General features: G+C 39.5%; 1 protein-coding gene across 2 annotated transcripts in view; it reads left to right on the top strand.

Annotated features, from left to right (window-relative positions):
• The window catches only part of rab26 (RAB26, member RAS oncogene family), a 122,850-nt gene that overhangs the window by 64,288 nt on the left and 38,577 nt on the right, over window positions 1–19,985 (top strand). For both annotated transcript variants that reach the window (XM_087845302.1, XM_087845301.1), the window contains exon 5: window positions 11,866–11,918. In XM_087845302.1, the coding sequence (XP_087701428.1) occupies window positions 11,866–11,918 (53 nt within the window). The remainder of the gene's footprint in view (window positions 1–11,865; window positions 11,919–19,985) is intronic.

Genomic DNA, 19,985 nt, shown 5'->3' on the forward strand with positions numbered 1-19,985 from the left:
GCCATTGGTATGCTGTTTAGCGATGGTGGTGACTCCCAAAGCAGAGCCAATGAGAATCGATTAGGAATCTAATCGATGGTGGAATCGGAATTGCTAAATTTGTACCAGTTCCAATCTGGAGCTGCAATGGTCTAGTCAAAGTCCAGGCGTCGATGTGATATGAGTTTGTGACAATTGGGGTGGTATCCTAGGAGCGAATGTGTGCAAACCAATTTTGTAAAGAAGAGTTGGCCAGTATTCTTTCCTGGTGATGAATAAAAAACATTAGTTACTGCTGCTAAATGTGGTTCTAACATTAGAATCATGGAGAACCTAGTTTTTTTATGCAGACCTGTGAAAACTTTCTTCTTCACACTAACAGGTACCTGTTTCCAACTCATTAGCTAGTTTCTCAAAAGGTGCTACTTTACTGCTTTGCGGAAAGCATTAATAATAAGAATAACAATAGATCATGTTTGGCTGTTTGTTTCACCTGCCTCTTCATCAGAATGTCATCAACTTTGCTATAAGCATCTGCAAGATAATATTAGTGACAAAGAACAGCTGTAGAACCTACAGAGGCTACATCTATTTCAGATTAAATCAGTCTCATCACTCAATAATGTTGCTGCTCTGCTCGGCATCATCCCGTCTTGCCCGCATCATTTTTTTATTCCTTCTATTCCATCTTACTGGGCCACTATTCTTGTCACTAATGAGCAACCATAGACCTCAGTCTGCTGCAGCAGCTTGTGGGGGCGACACATAACCCAACTAAGATCGGAAGGAAGGACAGCAGCAGGGAGAACGCTGATCAAGACAACATCTGTGGCAATGAGGAGAAAGGTAGAAAAGAAAAGATGGAGTGAGAAAGATGGGCAGGAACAAAGAAAGGGGATGAAAAGGGTTTGCATGAAAAAGCAGGAAAGGGTGATTGGAAGCAAAACATTAATGACATTGCTCTGTTCTGGGAAAGCAGCAAGCTGTGCAATTCATCAGCAAAATCTATGTATTTCTTTCTCATATGCGCATATCTTATATCTACTTGTGTATTTTAAATATTATAATTTATATGCAAGGTCACCATAAAATTTATTTTTTTGGCTTTTTTGGAGGGGGTTGTAGAGAGTTATGATGAAGCTCAAAATCTGCTTGTACTCTCCACGGAATTCATTATTGAGCTAGTGTCATTACTTCTTACTCTACCTGCTTATATTTTTACAGTCTCCTGAAACGACAGGTGTCAGCTATTTGTGGGTGCTTCCTAGAGAGGAATCATTAATCACTCTTCATGGTGATAGAGCCACTTCTTTTTATAATGGATGCCATAGAATGAGGACTATTCTGTGCTTAGGCAGGCAAAGAGGTAGAGATGGTAAGTGGTGCTATAGCTGTCAGAGGAATAGTGAAAGTCATGGAAGGAGGGGACTGTGTAGCAATGTCACATTCTCCCTTTCATTTTGACATACAGTAACATCAATGGCAGGACAAAAACTTGCCTGAAGGGATGAAATGAAAATATTTCTCATCAGTGACACATGTCATATAGACAGAAAGGCTTTTTATTAGCAGGGGTCCTTTGCATGGTGTAGAGGTTCCGTTTGATTCTGAAGGCAGAAATGGATTGTGACTCTACTTTGTAAGCTCATTAAAATGTTATAGCACATAAATTAGTGCAATTTGTAAGGTCACCTTTGAAACTTTTCTTTTAAGACCTGATTTGAGTTGTAATTCTCATGCCTGTATATACTGTAGGTTTACCAGATCCACAGATTTGTACACTAAATATAAAAACAAACATGCTTCAGTATGTAGTCTTCCAAGATGGCAACCAGAACTACATTCCACACTTTTTGATTTTTTTTGAGTATTGTTCAGGTACTCATATACATTAAATGTAGGGATACTTATTAGTAGAAGTGGGCGATATAGCCTCAAAAAATCTTTGCCTGCGATAATATATATTTTGGACAAATAATCAATAGTATTGATGCAGATGGCCGCCCCTCTCTGAGCCTGGTTCTAGAAAGGTTTCTTCCTGTTAAAAGGGAGTCTATCATTCCCTCTGTTGCTAAGGGCTTGGTCATAGGGAATGTTTTTATTGTTGGGGTTTCGTCTCTATTATTATAGAGTCTTGACCATAAACTATAAACCACCTTGAGACAACTGTTGTTGTGATTTGGCACTATATAAACACAATTAAACTGACACAGCATACTATTCAGTGACACAGCACAACTTAAAAGCCAAGGCAGTTCTTTCCCTGCAAAAAGCTAAGCAATAGCTTAAAAATATTTAACAACAGCTAAAGTAACTGTAAAACTGTCACTGCCCAGACAGTCTTTTACTCCAAACAGCAAGCCAAGACAGATCGATCCCAGATAGTAGACTGACACAGTGTCGACAGTGTCCGGGCAATCAGGTATCCCAGAATGCATTTCTAACTGTGGTAATGACAGAGAAAGGTGCCCTGAACTATGAGTAGAGTTTTGAAATAATACTGTTTCTGTGTCACCAAATGCACAATATTTTAGGGAAGAATGTAGGGGGGTACTCTTTCATTAACTGTCAGCTGACTGGTTGTCGCCATTCATGATACCCGCTGAGAACATCCTGACCACAGAACACTGAGCGTGGGTCGCTTGAAGTAAATCATTCACAGGTTTTTTTTTTGACATGTTAAACTTAACAGTTTAAATAAATAAATTAAAACCAACAATAAACAATATAAGTATTTTAATACAGCAAGGAAAGTGAGCGCTTTTTCACTGGGTACATAAACATATGGACTAGGGATGCACCGATACCGATACTGGTATCGGGTATCGGGGCCGATACTGTAAAATGTTTGTGTACTCATACTCGTAAAAGTTAACCGATACCATGAACCGATACTAACTTATTTCATTAATCAGAGGGTGGCTTGTCATTTCTGTTGTAGTTTTTTAGATTGGCCACTAGGGGGACATCCCGCGCTAAACAGGCACAGGGTTAGGCGAGTCAGACTGGCGGCTCCAGATAAAAAAGAGAAACTGGAGGCTGCTGTAGCTAGGCTAAACAAAATGTCAGCAGTGTGGACCGGAACAGCCAACTTTAACTCAGGTTTTGGAAAAGCGATGAAAAATGTCAAGAGAAAATCCATGGGCAGTTAAAATAACAGAGGCTCTGACTCACTTTATCGCTCTGGATGACCAGCCAATGCCAGTCGTGGAAAATCAGGGAGATAATGGTGACAAAACTTTCTGAAGAGGTAAAGACAAGCAGTGTGTGCGCGATGTCAGTTCTTGGTTTAACGGCACAGTGGACTGATGATCCACGGGCAGATGAGGAGTTTGTTCGTCAATGCCGAATACTTTCGTTATTTTGTTTGTTTGTTTACAATATGGACACTCTGCAATAATTTAAATGTTTATTTTATTCTCAAACCTAATTTGTATTTATTTTATTCCAAACAGAAGTGTTTATTTATTATTCTGAAAGCTCGAGACAGTGCCAATAGTTCAGCGATATTTTGTTAAATTACAATGTGGACACTGCAATAATTTAACAGAAGTGCTTATTTTTCACTTGAAATTTTTTTGTGGTCATTTTTATTAAGATTTTATTTTTTATCGGCAGAGAATAAAATAAAACCTGTCTTCCAATTCATTGCATTTGTGTGTGTGTGTGTGTGTGTGTGTGTGTGTGTGTGTGTGTGTGGTAGAAGTATCGGTTTTTGTACTCTGTATCAGCAAGTACTCAGATCCAAGTATCGGTATTGTATCGGTTTGAAAAAATTGGTATTGTTGCATCCCTAATATGGACCATCATTTTAATGCTGTTTGTAGATATTATTGATTCTGTACTCTAAACACCAGCTGTCTGTTATACGTTTTAGAAGTCTACTATAAAAAAAGAATCTGTGTATGAATTCCTAATGTTTTTGAAAGCAGACAGTCTGATGATTAATCAGTTACCTTTAATTTAATATACAGGTGTAGAGTTCTTTACCACCTCCTTCCACATCAGTGTAGTGTTTTTGACCTTTCAGAATAATTTCACATTAATGAGCCTTTTACTGGATAACTGAGCTTATAGGCACAGCAGATAATTTGGTGTACTATGTGGTTTTTTTTATTGCAAATATAAACCATAAAAGTAAAAAGGCAGTAAAGCACATAGTGAAGCCAATTTAATGTCATTTGTTGTGGTGCTGTGTTATCCTGTTCTCAGAAGTATGGACAGGAACTGAAATAATCAGTTAAATATGTCCATTTCAGTCTTTGGGGTTTCTTCAGAAAGGGCATCTGGTGCACAAATCTAACGAATCAAAACATGGAGGAACCTGCTCTTGTGAACCCTCGTGAATAAGGGAATAGCTCGTTAGTTATTCATAACTTAACTTTCATTATGGTTGCATATTTACTTGAGTTATGTTTTGCTCAATACCTCACAAAATGTATTTGATGATTTTGTACACTGGGCTAATTTACACAGTGCATTTATACATTTAAACTTTTGATATAGTCACTTGATTTAAAAGTTAATGTGACAAATGACATAATGCAATATTGATGCTGCAAACATCACAGTATGAAGTGCTCAAAAATGACTACCGTATATTTTAGACCATAAGGCGCACCGGATTATAAGGTGCATTAAGCGAAACAGAACAGTCAGATAAGTCAAACTTTAATCAACTCATTCTTCTTGCTTCCTCCAGTCAGTGTTGCCAACTTAGCGACTTTGTCGCTATATTTAGCGAGTTTTCAGACCCCCTAGCGACTTTTTTTCTAAAAAAAGTTGCTAAAAAAAGACGTGAAAGCGCATATCGCTTTTACTCTCAACAAGCAGCGGGTGCTGTAATGCAGTCAGTTCTTCTTTTACTCTTTTACTCTTATGCTGTTTTGTGGATCACAAGGTTTAAAACTACTTATAAACACACACACACAAAGTAACTCCACCAGAGTGCCTATTTCGGGTCACTTTTGCTGGTCCAAGCCCGGATTAAGGAGCAGGGTTGGAATTGTGACATTAAAAAAAACAATAATTGCTAAAAGAAATTTAATTTGTAGTTCTAAATAAATTCTAAATGCATTTAGGACGTTTTTTACTAACTTTATGTCTCTTCCACGATGTTATTTCTCTCTCCAACCACGTAGGTTACAATTACATTAGCATGACCAATTATGCAAATTAGGTGATGACGTCATTTAGCGACTTCTAGCGACTTTTAGGACAGCCAATAGCGATTTTCCTTACTGAGGAGTTGGCAACACTGCCTCCAGTTCCGTACCATTGATTCATTAATGCTGAATTCTCTCGCAGCTGCTCTATTCCCGTGTTGTTGCAGTATATTAATGACTAACCTCGTTTTGTGGATGGATTATCTCAGTTGTTCTCCTGACTGAAGTTTGGTCAGTTTACAGCATCCTGCCATGCGATTGCATTTGTCCCTAACCATCAGGAACCCTCACGTTGACTTTTATCGAGTGGAAAAAAGTTATCGTTCATCCTCCAGCTTCACTGTGTTTATGTTATGCTAACATAGCTGTGTTGCTAGTGACCACGTAGCACATCATTATATACCAGCTAGCCCAACTTCAGTAACCCTACAAACGTCACTGCTGTTTAGTTTTCTGTCTTCATTTATGTCGGAAGTGATAGCAGAGCTGTACGTTTGAATTTTTCCGAAATCTCTCAGTCAGAACATGCTATGTCATGTTTAGGTGGAAACTAGCGAGCTAACTTCCTGCTAACTTCCTCCTGATTTCCGTTAAATTTAATAAATTCTGTTTTCATGGGTGCCTGGATGTTAAACCTAATTGTTATAACTGGTAAAGCATCAACGCTGATCATTTTATTAAAGATGAAAGAATTTAGCCAGTTTTTAACTGTCAGTGATCCCGCACTGTTCGTTTGACTTTGGGGCCAGAAGCGGATGGAGTTTTGGACCCAGATCACTCCGCGAGGCTCCTGACTATGGTAGCCGTAATGCTCCAACAATCCATCAAACGGTGCGGCTTTGTAGCTTACCAAAGTCGTACTAAAGCATTTTTTGACAGATTTTTGAGCGCCGTGTACTACATAAAATGAGTTCGAAGTCAGTAAGCACAACCAGAATTCATACATAAGGTGCACCGGATTGTAAGGCGCACTGTCAATATTTGAGAAAATTAAAGGATTTTAAGTGCGCCTTATATTGCAGAAAATATGGTATGTTTAAAATTGGCTAAATTACTGTGGTGGTTACTATAGGTGCATAAAAGCTACAAATGGGTCATTTTAGCACATTCGTATGTAGTTGCTTGACAGTCTGATGACATCATACGCTTTCAAGGGCCAAGAATGGGCAAGTTTGGTTACGCCTGATCATACCAAAGATGTTAGTGGAAAACACACACAAAAAAAGACAGTGTCATAATAATATGATATGTATTATAGCTTAGCTAAAAAAATAAAAAAGTCACATGCACATGTTAATTTTCCTTTATTATAATCTCATTGTTTAACTGTAAAAATTAATTAAATAATCATGATTATGAAATGTTACAGTTTCAGGTAAAGTAAGATATTAAGGTGTATTTTGCAAATTTAACATTCAGCAGTCACAATACTCAACAGCACATTTCTGACCTGCTCCTATTTGCATTTATATGGATACGATCTGTATATTCAACGGAAGGAGAGCAGGCAAGGTCAGCAAGTGATTATTGGCACAGATTATCATCTGAGAGATGATGGATGGCAGTACTCTTTATGGATCACTTCACTCTCCATCTCTTGCTCAAACTTTCATGCACGCACTTGGATTGTCAAGGTGGTAGTGGCTCACAAAGTCATTCATGTTGTGTGTAATACTGATAATAGTTTGTGCTGGGGTCACATGCAAAGATGAAAGGTGTGTTGGTGGATTGGCTGTCTGAAACTGATATGATATGAGTGAGAATCCTTGTTTTCACTGAGCTGTGGAATGAGTGATGCCACGGTGTGTTGCCTGCATATAAAACACACTTTTACCTTCAGCTTTCTGCTCTCAGCTTTCTGCCCAAACAAATGTCACAGCAATTAAGGGGAAGTCTCAAACTCCCTCATTTGTGACAAAAGGCCTTTTTCTGCTTTCAGTACAAAGTCTGAACATGAGGGCTTTTTTTTCACATTTTAGTGCCACACATCAGAGAGCTCAAAAGACGTTTCATTTACTTTAGCGACTGTCATTTATAACCTCTCACCGGTCTATGTGTGTGTCCAGTAGTTAATGTATTTTTCTAAACCATGAAAAACATGCACATTTACACCATTACAAGAAAAAGTAGTTGAAATGGCGATAGAAAATAAATGCATGCTACACATTTAAACAGGGGAAGAGCAATTATTTTAAAAGGAAGACTGGAAGCATCTAAAGAAAAGCGATTAGCTGGCTCTCAGCAGAATAACGTTTAACACCTCATATTTTACTAATTGGTAAAAATGCTGGTGACTGCCCTGTAACCCCTCAGCCTTCTAGGAGACACACCTGTGGTATCAAAATCCTATATTGCATTGTTCTGGAGTTATCGCATTCAAAAGATTTTCAGAAAACTTGACCTCTGACCTTGAGGTCAATCAATTGAGGTATCAATTTGAAACTCCTACATCACCTCATTTTGACATACCCTTTTATTGTCAAATGAGTATTGTCTATTTACTCTCTACTTTGGGGTAAGAAGTGACTAACAGAGGCTCACAGTAGCAAAAACAGTACTGATTCGGGATATCCTCAACAGCTCACATCAGTTTGGTTCTCATTGGTCAGAAGTGAGCCTCTTTGGCTCATTTACCCGTGTTGGACTCCTTTCACAAACTTTTACGTCTTCTTTCAGAGCAAAGAGATGTGGACACTTCTCACCCAGCATTGACAGCTGAGGTAAACAGTCAACAGTAGACTTCCACACATAATGAAAAACTGCTGTCCAGACAGTAGCAGAAACACACCAGCAATTATGCGGTACATTTAATGGTTTTGATCTTCCTTGACTGACTTAAATATTTTGTCTTACAGCAGCCAACATAGCTATGATTATGCTCTTGAACTGGGAGGGGTAAGAAAGCAGAACTCAGTTGACTGTAGTGGCCAATATTTTACACACTAACTTTAAAACTAATTATTTTCTCAAAGAGAAACAGGCAACGCTTTACCCTAATCTATCCCACCCCACAACATCTTCTTACTTGTACCAGTAGTTGTACGTTAGCAATCCTGACTTGCAGCTATTTAGTGAATAGTGTAATCCACCGCTTATGCATTGTCAGACCCAAAGACAGCCGACTGAGGGGCTGTCTGAGGGCACTGAGGCTATTCACAATCATATTTCTGACTGATTATATTTGCATATTCTGTCACACATGTGCAAATTGTACTTGCGTTTTTGACCCTGTGCAAACCTCAGTACACTTGAGCATTTGAATCTGTGACTGACTCTGTGATTGCAGATGAATCCGAGTACCCACATAGAGACTGAGGCACACTTTCAAACGTTTTGCACACATTAATATGCAATAATCATACACCAACACCTAAAACCAGCGGTATTTCTCTTTTTTTCTTTGCAGAGTTCATTCTTCTGCCTATTATTTTGCAACCTGTGATAACTAAACTCTGCTTCTCAGCTTCTGTGAGAAAGCTCTCCAACTTCATCTGTCTTGCTTTTGGCAAGATGTAATTGGATTAGGGAGGGTGAAGGAAAGCAACTCCCTGTGGTTTACTCTCGTCTTCTTCTAGTATCGTATAAACAACAGGAGCAACGGGAGAGGAAATTAACTTGTGGTGGCAGATCATCTCTTGCTTCCTCGCTCTGTCCTTCCTATCTTCTTTCCTCATGCTTCCCTCTCCCCCTCACTGTGCTTTTTCAGTTTGGCTGGAGCTGACGGTGATTACAACTCATTAAACACCCTTCACGCACTTGTCTGGCTGGAATGAACAAACAAAGGATTTAATCCAAAATAGGCAAAAATGCAGCCTCGACTCTGGAGTGCCGGGATCGGGGGATGAGTAAGGAGAGTAAACAGGAGACATACTTTAGGGTGTGCATGGAATAAAGTGGCAGAATGAGGATGGAGTGAGATGTAAGTAGTGGAGAAGATGGCTGGAGGGATTACATGCAGTAGGAGGAGAGGAGGTGCTGGGGAGGTAAATAGCTTACGCTAATTCTTAAAAGAGAAGGTTGTTCAAGCTGTGAAAATGACTTGGAATTGCCCTCACAGGTGTAATGAGTTTTTCTTTCTGTCTCGAGCTTTATAATGCTCACCCTCCAGTAACGCCTGAGGTGATATTGTGCTCCACAGCCGAACAATGCAGTTGGAGGTAATTAGAATTCACGCGCGCAATTATGTTGTCAGATATAATGCTAATACCGTGGTAAATGAAAGAGATCAGCACTTTGCTCACGTAACAGCGGGGGGCATTTTATTTTAAGTTTTTCATCCAGCGAAATCCAGAGAGATTTTTGGAGCATTAAAATACCAGAAAAATCACTTTTTAGTTAGATAGTTGGAAAAATGCATACCTCCATCATCTACACGTGTCTTGTAATACAGTTAGGTTCAATTTGTTGGGAGATATGAGATGTCTAATATTTATGGTGTGTTCTCCTATGTAATTATGGTGCAAAATTTCCCACATGCATCTATGTTGACCTTTTGTGAGTAAAATCTAATTAGATTTTGCAAAGTTCTGGAAAACATGCATGGCTAAAGCAAGGCTCATTTTCTGTACAGCCATCTGTAATCTGTAGTCTACCTTGACATTTAGAAGAGGATATATTAAAAAAAAAAAAAAACAGCTGCGTGTCGGTGAAACCTCGTCATCATTGCCATCAAATAGATGCATGACTATATAAGTTTTCAAGATTTAATGTCTCATAGAAGCCAATTCTGCTCCAATCACATAGGCAACGATGATAAAATACACCATTTTCGTATGTAAACAATGCTGACATCAGCATAAATGATCTATAAAAAAGTGTAAGTCAGCATGTTTTATAAAAACTTCATAAAAACCTCTGAATTGTAGTGTAAACCTTGCCCTTCAGAGGGAGCTCTGAGTGTCATGTTTAGGCTGTGTGCAGGCAGAAATGGTAAAATTATACAGACTCCGGAGACAAAACGTGAACTCAAAAAACAGCTTTAATGCTAAACTCAAAGTAACAACTTCCAAAACCCAAAGAATAAACTTGGGCAGTCAGGCAGACAGAACACACAGCATGAATGAGAGTAGATCGCAACACTGACACAGAGAAACACAAGGCTTAAATACACAGAGGGAGCAATCGGGGAATTGGAAACAGGAGGGAAACACAGCTGAGACAAATCAGGTCTAAAGCGACCAAGGAAGCAAAACCTGATACAATAGACACAGACTTTAAAAGTAAAACAGGAAATATAACACAGAGATGCAGACTTGACACAGGGATACAGCAGACAGGGGAGACAGCAACTATGGATCACAGACAGAAAACCAGAACACTAAAACTCAAACAAAACCCACACAGAGAACCTAAACTAAGAATAATCCTATAACCCATAAGACAAAGCTAGAATATAATGAAATAAACAAAATCAAAGAACCAAAAACACAACACGGGGCTGACGACCCAGGCACCCTAACACTGAGTGCTCTTGTTGATCATGAAATACCTCATCACTGTGAGCCACTGCTAATATGAACATGCTCAGTGATCACTCCAAGCAGCACTAATAGTGATTACAGTGTCTGTATTGATTATTGTGGTGAATCAATAACTTTGTGAAAGCAGACAAAAATTGGCACCACCGCCAGTAAACTGTCCCGATCACCTCTTTTTCACCCGCGCTGTGGCAGCAAAAACAAGGCCTGCATCATGCTGAGTTCTCAAAGTGTGAGTTAGATCAGTGGTTCCCAAACTTTTTTTGCTGGGCCCCCCTTGTTTTACAAGAAAAATGTTTGCGCCCCCCTTCTTTGAAAACGCAGCTGTTTCGTCCACACGTAAACGGCGTTTCGAATCACCGAAAACTGAGATTTTTTAAACTCCTTTTTTGCGTTTACCTGTGGACGAGGAATACAGAGTTTGTCACACAACGTCAAAGGTATGTGCCTTTTTCACGTCACGCTGTGTGCCACGTTATTGTTTACATGAGATGAATTGCAGAATGGCAGAGAGAGAAAAAATACTGCTAATCTGACTATCTGCAGGTTTTACACGCTTGCATACACACATGCAGTTACTGTTGCTCCATTTACAAAGGCAGAGGCATCACAGTGTGATTATTTTACGTGTAGTTTTTTTTCTGTGTAATAATATTCATTATTGCTATCAATACATTTTTCAAAAAATGCCCCTCTGTGCAAAATGGGTTTAAAAACATAAACAACTGTGGGATACTGTTTGTCCGTGATTTAAACAGCCCAGCGGTGCTCCTGACGAAGGGAAAACCAATTCTGCAGGGGAGACCAACCTCGGCACTTGTGCAGGTGAAATCAAAGGGAAGATTTGCTTCACCATATTTTCTAGTCTTTGGCTTAGAATGAAGTTGGTTTGGAAACATATTCAGCGATGCTTCATCTCCTGCTTTGCGTTTCTGTGGGCGCCCCGTGCTAGCAGTGTCCAAGCGTTTTGTTTTTTCCCCCCCTTTTCATTCCGCGCCCCCCCTGCAATGGCTCTGCACCCCCCCTAGGGGGCGGGCCCCACACTTTGGGAAGGTCTGAGTTAGATCATAAAACTGTCAATGAATTGGCGCCACAGTGGTGGGAAAGAGGTGTAAGAAAATACTTTCTGGATGTTGTGAACTGTTTGTTGCCACCAAACACGCTAAATAATCTGATCACTTGTAATTTTGTGACATGAAGTTCGATCCATTTTCATATGTGACATTTTTATTTTCTCTCCTCAGCTCTGCTGCTTCTGTACGACGTCACCAACAAAGCATCCTTCGATAACATCAGGGTAAGATCAGACTCACCTGTTTGTCAGTTGCACCTCATTTCTATTCAGGTTCTGAAAGAATGTTGTTTCATTTATGCTACGCAAAGTGGTCTGTGGATCATCTCGTTCACAAGCAAGGATGATATGGGCAATGTCTCTCGTCTCTCTTGTACCTGGGATCGGCTCCAGCTTGGAGAAATGGAGATGTTAGAGCTAAGTTATTAACAATATGGGTCACATATAGCCCACTTTGAGCTCAAGTGGGCCAGACCAGTGAAACTCCCCTTTATGTTAGTGTAACAAAGTGTAACTACACATTTAATGAGCGCTGTCTGGATAAAAGAAAAAGACGTATAGTTTCAGCAGTAGGTCTCAGTTTTTTCTACAAGATAAAGTAATGCTGCTGGAAGAAGTCTGTCAGCATAATTAATATCTGGCTTAAATTGTAAGAAATAAATGTGTAAAATTAAAGAAATCATTCTGTTAGCTCGTTGCCCAGACTCCCAAAAATAGAAAGTTTTTGGTAATTCATGAAAAATGTCCTCATTTTTTTTGCAGGAAAGGTTGTTTCTTTTTTCTTTTTTCATTTCTTTTTTTTATTTCTATGCATATTTCTAGATATTTCTACAGTAAGTACAAAAATGCAAAGGTTTCTGTTTAATTGCTTATTTATTAATTAGTAAAATTGGTGTGATTGACTGTGGGCAATGTCTAAAACATTAAGAAAGGTTGTAAAACACAGTTAAAAGTCCAAAAATTGATGCCTTCTTTCACATTTTTCAAAGCATCAAGTGGGCCGGACTGGACTCTTTGGTTGTCCTAATTCTGCCCCCCATTCCTTATATTTGGCACCCCTGTGTTACATTTGGGTTGGTCTAGCACTCAGATGTATGTGTAAGCATGTGTGAATTCCACAGGATGCTTAGCTGGATTATCTCTGCCTTGCAAACGTAAGCTCCTCCTGAGGTAGGGACATCTGCTCATTTTTAATGACATGCTGCCTTCGTGACCAGCCGGCGGGTACGAGACATGATAAATAGCTTTATTATATGTTACTGAGACTTAGGAGGTCGTTTCATTATTCATTGACTTTCCTCCCACGTACTGGCAGTCGGCTGTATCTCTGAACATCAGCTCCTGTCTACTTCTAAATTGTTTCTTTTCATGTAAACAAAGCAGAAAAGCACAAAGATATCATTTGTGTCTGATAAAAAAAATTGCATTTGATTACATTAGTTTTCAAAGCCATCTTCAAAGTTACGCCATAAAATCTCCTATACTCGCTCATGCTCAGACCGGGGATCAGATGAAGGCGACGGTGATGATGATAGGAGAGCTGAGGATGACCAATGTAACACCAAATTAAGGGAGGGGACAAAGTTGAAGAGCATCGGGGTGCAGATTACAAAACTTTTATCTCTCCCTTTGAAGTGGCAGCCTTTCTGTCACCCAAACTCAGTTCCCACTGTGATTTTCCAGCCATTTCTTGCCCCACTTGGTGCCACTCCCCACCGTTCCTTGTAGGTGCATGATTTTCCTTTGATTAACACGGGGCAGAGTTAAAAGCAGGAGATGGCCATTTAAAAAAGCGAGTGTTTTTCACATCAAGCAGAGGAATGGTTCCACAGCCATCTGGCAGGTCTGATCCACTTACACCTGATGTGTGTGTGTGTGGGGCTACCGGTGTGACCTCAGCATGCACTTGCACTCATACAGGTGTGTGTCTGTGTAGGTGTGCAAATGGCTTTATTAGCAGCGGAAGAAATAGGAGTCCCTAGAGAGAAAAAGACACAGAGCTTAGCTTCTGTCCAAACAGCCGCTTACCGTCATTATGCCTGCATTTAAATAGCTCTCGGTTGGGGATATGAAACCTTGGACACTAACAACAAATGCCCAAACCAACCATGGATAACCCTAACTTTCAGGGGTCCGCTGTCTCGTGTGTCGCATTTTAGCCAGCTGGTTGTTACTGGTCTCAGCCATCAGCTTCAATTTGCTGCATCAGGTTTTCGAGCTAAATTTTGGGGCTACATCACCCCGATGTCACCCTGACATGTACTGTTAGGAAAGCGGTCAGCCTGTTCTTTTGTGGTTTATCAGCCTTACTCTGGAATCATTTGATGATTAGATAACAGTAACAAGTGGGAGCTCTAAATGCAGCAGAAAAATTGGTTTGGAAGTAATGTTCCTGTGTTATCAGTAATAGACGAATTGACTCCAAATTATACCAGTAAATTCTAAAGGAAAATGTCAGGACATCTCTGGTACAAGAGATGTCCTGACATCTAGGCTCCATCGTACCATTTATCTGTGAAATGAATCTCAAGGGGAAGTGGGTGTTGTATCTATGCAAAGTTCACAAGACCCTCTGTTGAAGAAGAACAAAGGTTTGGACTGTCAAATGTCAAAATGTCAAAGATTCTTCCAACAGAAATCTTGTCGATTGTCCATGAACGATGCAGAATTTAATGTTCTGAGCACTAGATTAGGATAAGATTCACAGGCTATACAGGCCTGAGTTAGCATAAAAATGTTAAATGTTACAGTTCATGACAGTGAAAAGACAAAAAGACGCGTATGGCTTTTTAAAAAATGTTCCCAGGGGAAAGGCTCTTCTCTCTGAAAAGAAGATGACATCATGGGTTAGACTTGCAAAGATGCATCTGAACAAACCACAAGACTTCTCGAACTATGTCGTTTAAGAAGATGAGACCAAAGTGATGTTTGATCATAATGCGTACACGTTTGCTGTAAACCAATCACAGCATATCGATACAAACACCTCATATCAACTATCAAGCACGGCGGTGGAGGGATGATGATTTGGGCTTTTTTTGCAACCACAGCACCTGCCTGGGTACATTGCTGTCATTAAGTTGACCATGTATGTTTTATTTATTGTACGCAACAACACAATCTACAGCAAATCTACAACAAAAGGGCTTAAAAAGAAAAGATTAAAGATGTTTCAATTGCCTGGCCAAAGATTTTACATCGATTGAAATACTGTGGTTGAAACCTTCAGAGAGCTGCTCATAAACAAATACCCCCAAACATCAGTGAACCAAAGTTATGCTGTAAAGAAGAGTGCGCCAAAATCTCTCCCAAACGATGTGCAAAGCTGATAAAGTTTTAAAGAAAGTATCACTCCAAGTTGTTGCTGCTAAAGGTTTTTCTCGTTTGTTTAGTGTTTCACAGGTCTGCACATCCAGTGAGGAATTTAAAGGGCTCACAGAATTTGGTGAAGGGAGCTAGTGGATGTTTTTTCTCTTTAGTGGTCTCTGTGTTAATTTTTGTTGTGGATATTTTTTCATCATGCCGTATATGTTTTCTTTTAAAATGCAAGTTTATATGAGTGATACCCTGGTCAGGTCTCTCTTGTATAATATATATATATATATATATATATATATATTTTTTTATCTCAGTGAGACTTTATGGTAAATAAAAGGGGGGGAAGGCTCAATATGAAAATCATAATGAATACCCAAGGCACTAGCCCTTTCTTTTCTTTCTACTTGAGTGCCACGAGTTTACTGTCAGTCAGAGAGCAGAGTGCAGCATACACACAAAACATTGCTCCAACAGCCTGCAGGCTTGTTCATGTGAAGGGCAGCTCCTTGCACCACACCACACATACACAGCATGATTGTTAAATTCACTAAACATTCACATTAGCCATTAGGAGAGAGGAGCTTAGTTGCTTTGCTGTAGTCCATGTTTTTTTGTGATCCCTCAGACTATTCGTCACTCTGTTAGGAGTCTGGAGATGGTTTCCTTCATGTGTTCACAGTGTGTATGACTGTCAGACGGTACAGCTCAAACCTGATGAACATCCACAATTGTTTCTCTTTCTTTTTTTCTCTTTTTGGAGTCCTCAGAAATTTAATTTGTTCCTGTCATGATTACCGTATTTCCCGGACTACAAAGCGCACCTGAATATTAGCCGCACAAGCTAATATCAGGGGAAAATCCTGTTTTGTACATACATTAGCCGCACATGACTAAAGGCCGCAGGTGTTTCAATGTTGACTTATCATATGTAAGAGAATATGCACAAAGGGAATTATCAGGAAAGAGATGGCTGTTTGGAGACACACCCCTTTTATTCATATTTTGAAAAACAAGTTATGGGTACATATTTGCATAACTTTTTAGGTATATGTACAAGTAGCGGTAATTACAAGTACGAAACATGTACTGTGCTTCATAAATGAGTAACAAATGTAGCACATAACAATAACCTACAGCACACCAGAAAAATAGATTCGGACTACCTTTTAGGCTCAGGTGCAGTGACACGGCTTTAACAAGAAGAAAAGTCAGTCATTCACCACCATCTTCCTGCGCACTAAAACCACCAAAGTCCTCTTCTCCAGTGGTGATCATGGATGTTTTCACACTTTTCCACGCTGTCAGAATCCACTGGTGGAGTTGGGCATAACTTGCTTTTCGCAAGTTTATTGCCGCTCGTCATCCACGCCTCCCACTGAACGCGTAGCGCTACTTTGAGGTTTGTTTTTCGCGCTACTTCGTACGGCACTACGTTGCCTGGCGGACGGACATGTGACCAACATACCACTCTTGAACCCCGATACTGTGTGTCTGATCACATGCCCTTCCGCCAGGCAACGTAGTGCCGTACAACAGCGGAACAAACAAAACAAATCCTCTTACGATATCACAAAAATCATGGACAATCCTTAGAAAAGCCGCACCTCACTAAAAGCCGCAGGGTTCAAAGCTTGTGCAAAAAGTAGCGTCTTATAGCCCGACAATTACGGTAATTTGCCCCGGCATGTGTTTGTGAACATTATCCTCACTTAGATCCTTGTCCTTCAAATTAAAGCCAGATTGTCATCGAGGTAAACATCTAGCTGTAATTTTACACTTAAACCAATGGAGTTAAATTAATTTAATCTGTAATATTGCATTGTTTTCCTTATATCTTTTTGTCAATATTATTCATTTTATTTAATAGATTTCTCTCTTTTAACGTTTAGAACTTGAAAATCTGTTGAGTTGTTTGGTTATAAAGTATTCTGCAAAATTCTTGAGCTATATATGGCGAAAATAAATAAAATAAACGTTTACGACCGTTTGGTCAGCAGGAGGTAACACACACACACACACACACACACAGACACATTCTTACAGGAGTTCACACATGTACATACAATACCTTGTCTTAGAACCATGTGGGTGTTCTGATGTTTTTTGTGTGAACTGTCTCTCAATAAAAGCCCGCAAGACGAGGTCGTCGTCGAGGTCATTTTCGTGGTGGACACAGGCCTCCCTTGCGCAAGTGATTGATCGATCGACTGTCTTGTTTTCTTCATGATGAATAAGTCTCTAGAACTAGCGGGGCTTGTGGAAACACAGACCCAACAATTGAAGTCTAGGCTCTGAGGAGGTCAGTGTTGGAAAGGTTACTTTTAAAATGTATTCCACTACAGATTACAGAATACATGGTGCTAAATGTATTCTGTAACATATTCCGTTAAGCTACTCAATGAGAGTAACGTATTCTGAATACTTTGGATTACTTAATATATTGTCATGTTGTACTATTAGTACATGAATGTACTATTGCTGTGATTTATTACTGTTACTGAAGGCTTTGGCCTTCAGTAACAGTAGATGGATGAACTGAAAATTACATCTCTCAGGTCCTGTGTGTGGTCTTTACTCAATTTGTTTGCTATTTCTTGCTAAGTTGTCTGCTATATATAGATACAACACTGAGTCATACCTTGAATTAGATACCTTTCTTATGCTTGAACAGTCCATAGTTTAGTTTTAAGAGACTTAACAGACAAAAATCCTCTGAAGTGATCAAGTTTAAGGACAAGACTGAAAATGAGAGGAAAAAACTGCCAACACTCTCCATAGAAAAACTTAAAAAGACATCCAGAAAGTCTGAAGAACTACTCCTCGAGACCACTTCAAAAATGACAAGAAACACTGGCTACTTGGAAGTAAAGTATAATGTAAAGAAATGGGTGGGTGGGTGGGGGGGGGGAACAGTACTGTATGTAATCTAAAGGGGTTCTCAGATGTTTTCTGTGTCTGTACCAGAGCAGACACAAATAATGTTTCCCACAGCAAAATCCCATATTATAGCTAACTATGACATTATCCTCTCAGAAGCTACAAGAAGGTACGTCATTTATTTTTAATGAGTGAAAAGTGATGTTATTTGTGTGCCTCGTTATCATAGAGTCTGCAGCAGGTACATTAGAAAGTCTGTTTTGTTATCAGTTTGTGCTGTCTTCTTCAGAAAGGCCCACAGCTACATGAAATGCTCGTGGGTCTTGTTTCACTTCCCAGAGAGCCACGGGAGCAACTCAGATCGGCCTGCCGGGTATTCATGTAGCTGTCAAAGCCAGAGAAACAGGAAGAGCCACCAGAAAACTTTAAAAATTAGAACTGGAGATTGAACTATAAGAGGAGAAATACAAACAGTATTAAGCTGTACGCTGAAGCATCAGGCATGACTGGCCTGATTTGTTGAATTATTTCTTGCTTAATTGAACTTTATGAAGCCGTAGCACTGTTATCGTTTCCCATCAGAAGATAAATCCTCATCATCCTGACATGATTTTACTCCAGATTATACAGAGCAATTTGTCATGTGCGGTGTTACTTGTATAACGCATCCAGCCTCCTCTAAAAGTGTTTGAGTGTTTTTGTAGTTATCAGCATCAGTTCAAAAAGACAAAAACAAAAAAACAGCTTTAATGCTTCAGAGCAGATGCAGACACAGTAGGATGCTAGTGGACAGTTGGAGTGTGTGTATGTGTGTGTGTGTATGTGTGTGTCACGAATATACTGCGAGCCCTAATCCCTTCAGAGAGAGCACACCTGCTCAGCACAGTGAGCCACGACAATCTGAGAAACAGGCACCCACGCAAAGGTAATTTGGGTTCATTAGTGTTCATTAGTTCTAATTACAACAATCGAGGTGCAGACACCCACACTCCCTTGTTTTTATTTGTACTATGTATTGTATAAGGTTCATGGGGCACTGAATGCTTCACTCTTACCTGCAGGATTTGTAGTATTTGGCTGTTGTGGGAGTTGTGCCTTCATTAGCAAGCAATATCAGCTAATAGTAGCTACCCTGGTAAGCAAGGTGCAAGTTCTCCTAAACAGTGCACATCTGTTTGTGTAAATAAGAGCAATTTTTACTTGTCACATTTGCATTTCAGTGAGGAGCAATATAGATAAAAGAGGATTTATTTCTATTTGCAGTCATTTGTATTTTCCACACCTTTCACATGTGTGTGGAACACCTGCTTGCCATTACACTGTTTAAGGAGATAAGTTGTAAAGTGGCTTGTAGCAGCTGGACTATCAACTGATGTAGGCTGTCATTACCTTCATCTGCTATCAGCTGATATAATGGGATTGCTAACCAAGGTTGATTCACACAACTCAAGTTACCTGTGGTCCCTCCACGACCACCACTACCCCATATTTGTCATAAATAAGAACATTATGTAGTTAAAAATGAGAAATGTTTTTGTAAAAGGCTGTAGACTAATGTATTTCTACTCTAAAGTTGGCATTTTTTAATGAGGGACTCTATCGGGATAGGCCAGACCAAATCGTCAAGATGCTATTCAACTGCCATAGTGACACGTTAAAGCACGTAAGTTATTATAACTGCAGTCTATGCAACAGTGTGTACAGCTATAGAACTTAAACAGCTCTGTACTAAATATAATGTTCCAATTAACACTGTTTGTATGCATCTTGAGAATTTTACATTTAGTTGTCTAAAAATGTAGTTGCAGTGAACGTTGAATTTTTTTTATACTAGCAGTACTACTGTTAGTGAAGCAAAAGAGTTTTCCATGGGTTCTTCAAACAAGCCGTCTAAAGCTACATATTTAATAACTGGTTAAAACCATTTATTGTTGGGATGGAATTACAAGTGAGACGAGAAGTTTGAAGATCATTTATTCAAGCTTTAACTGAGATAAATGTAGTCATGTGGCGCACGCTGCTCTGCAAAGCTACTTCACTGCCCTATATGTCACCCATGGTGTGAATCTATTAGTAGCAGTGCTTCAGAGTGGAGAG

The sequence above is a fragment of the Neolamprologus brichardi genome, chromosome 8, assembly GCF_056152115.1.
Source record: "Neolamprologus brichardi isolate AB-2024 chromosome 8, ASM5615211v1, whole genome shotgun sequence".
In the NCBI taxonomy this organism is placed as follows: Eukaryota; Metazoa; Chordata; class Actinopteri; order Cichliformes; family Cichlidae; genus Neolamprologus; species Neolamprologus brichardi.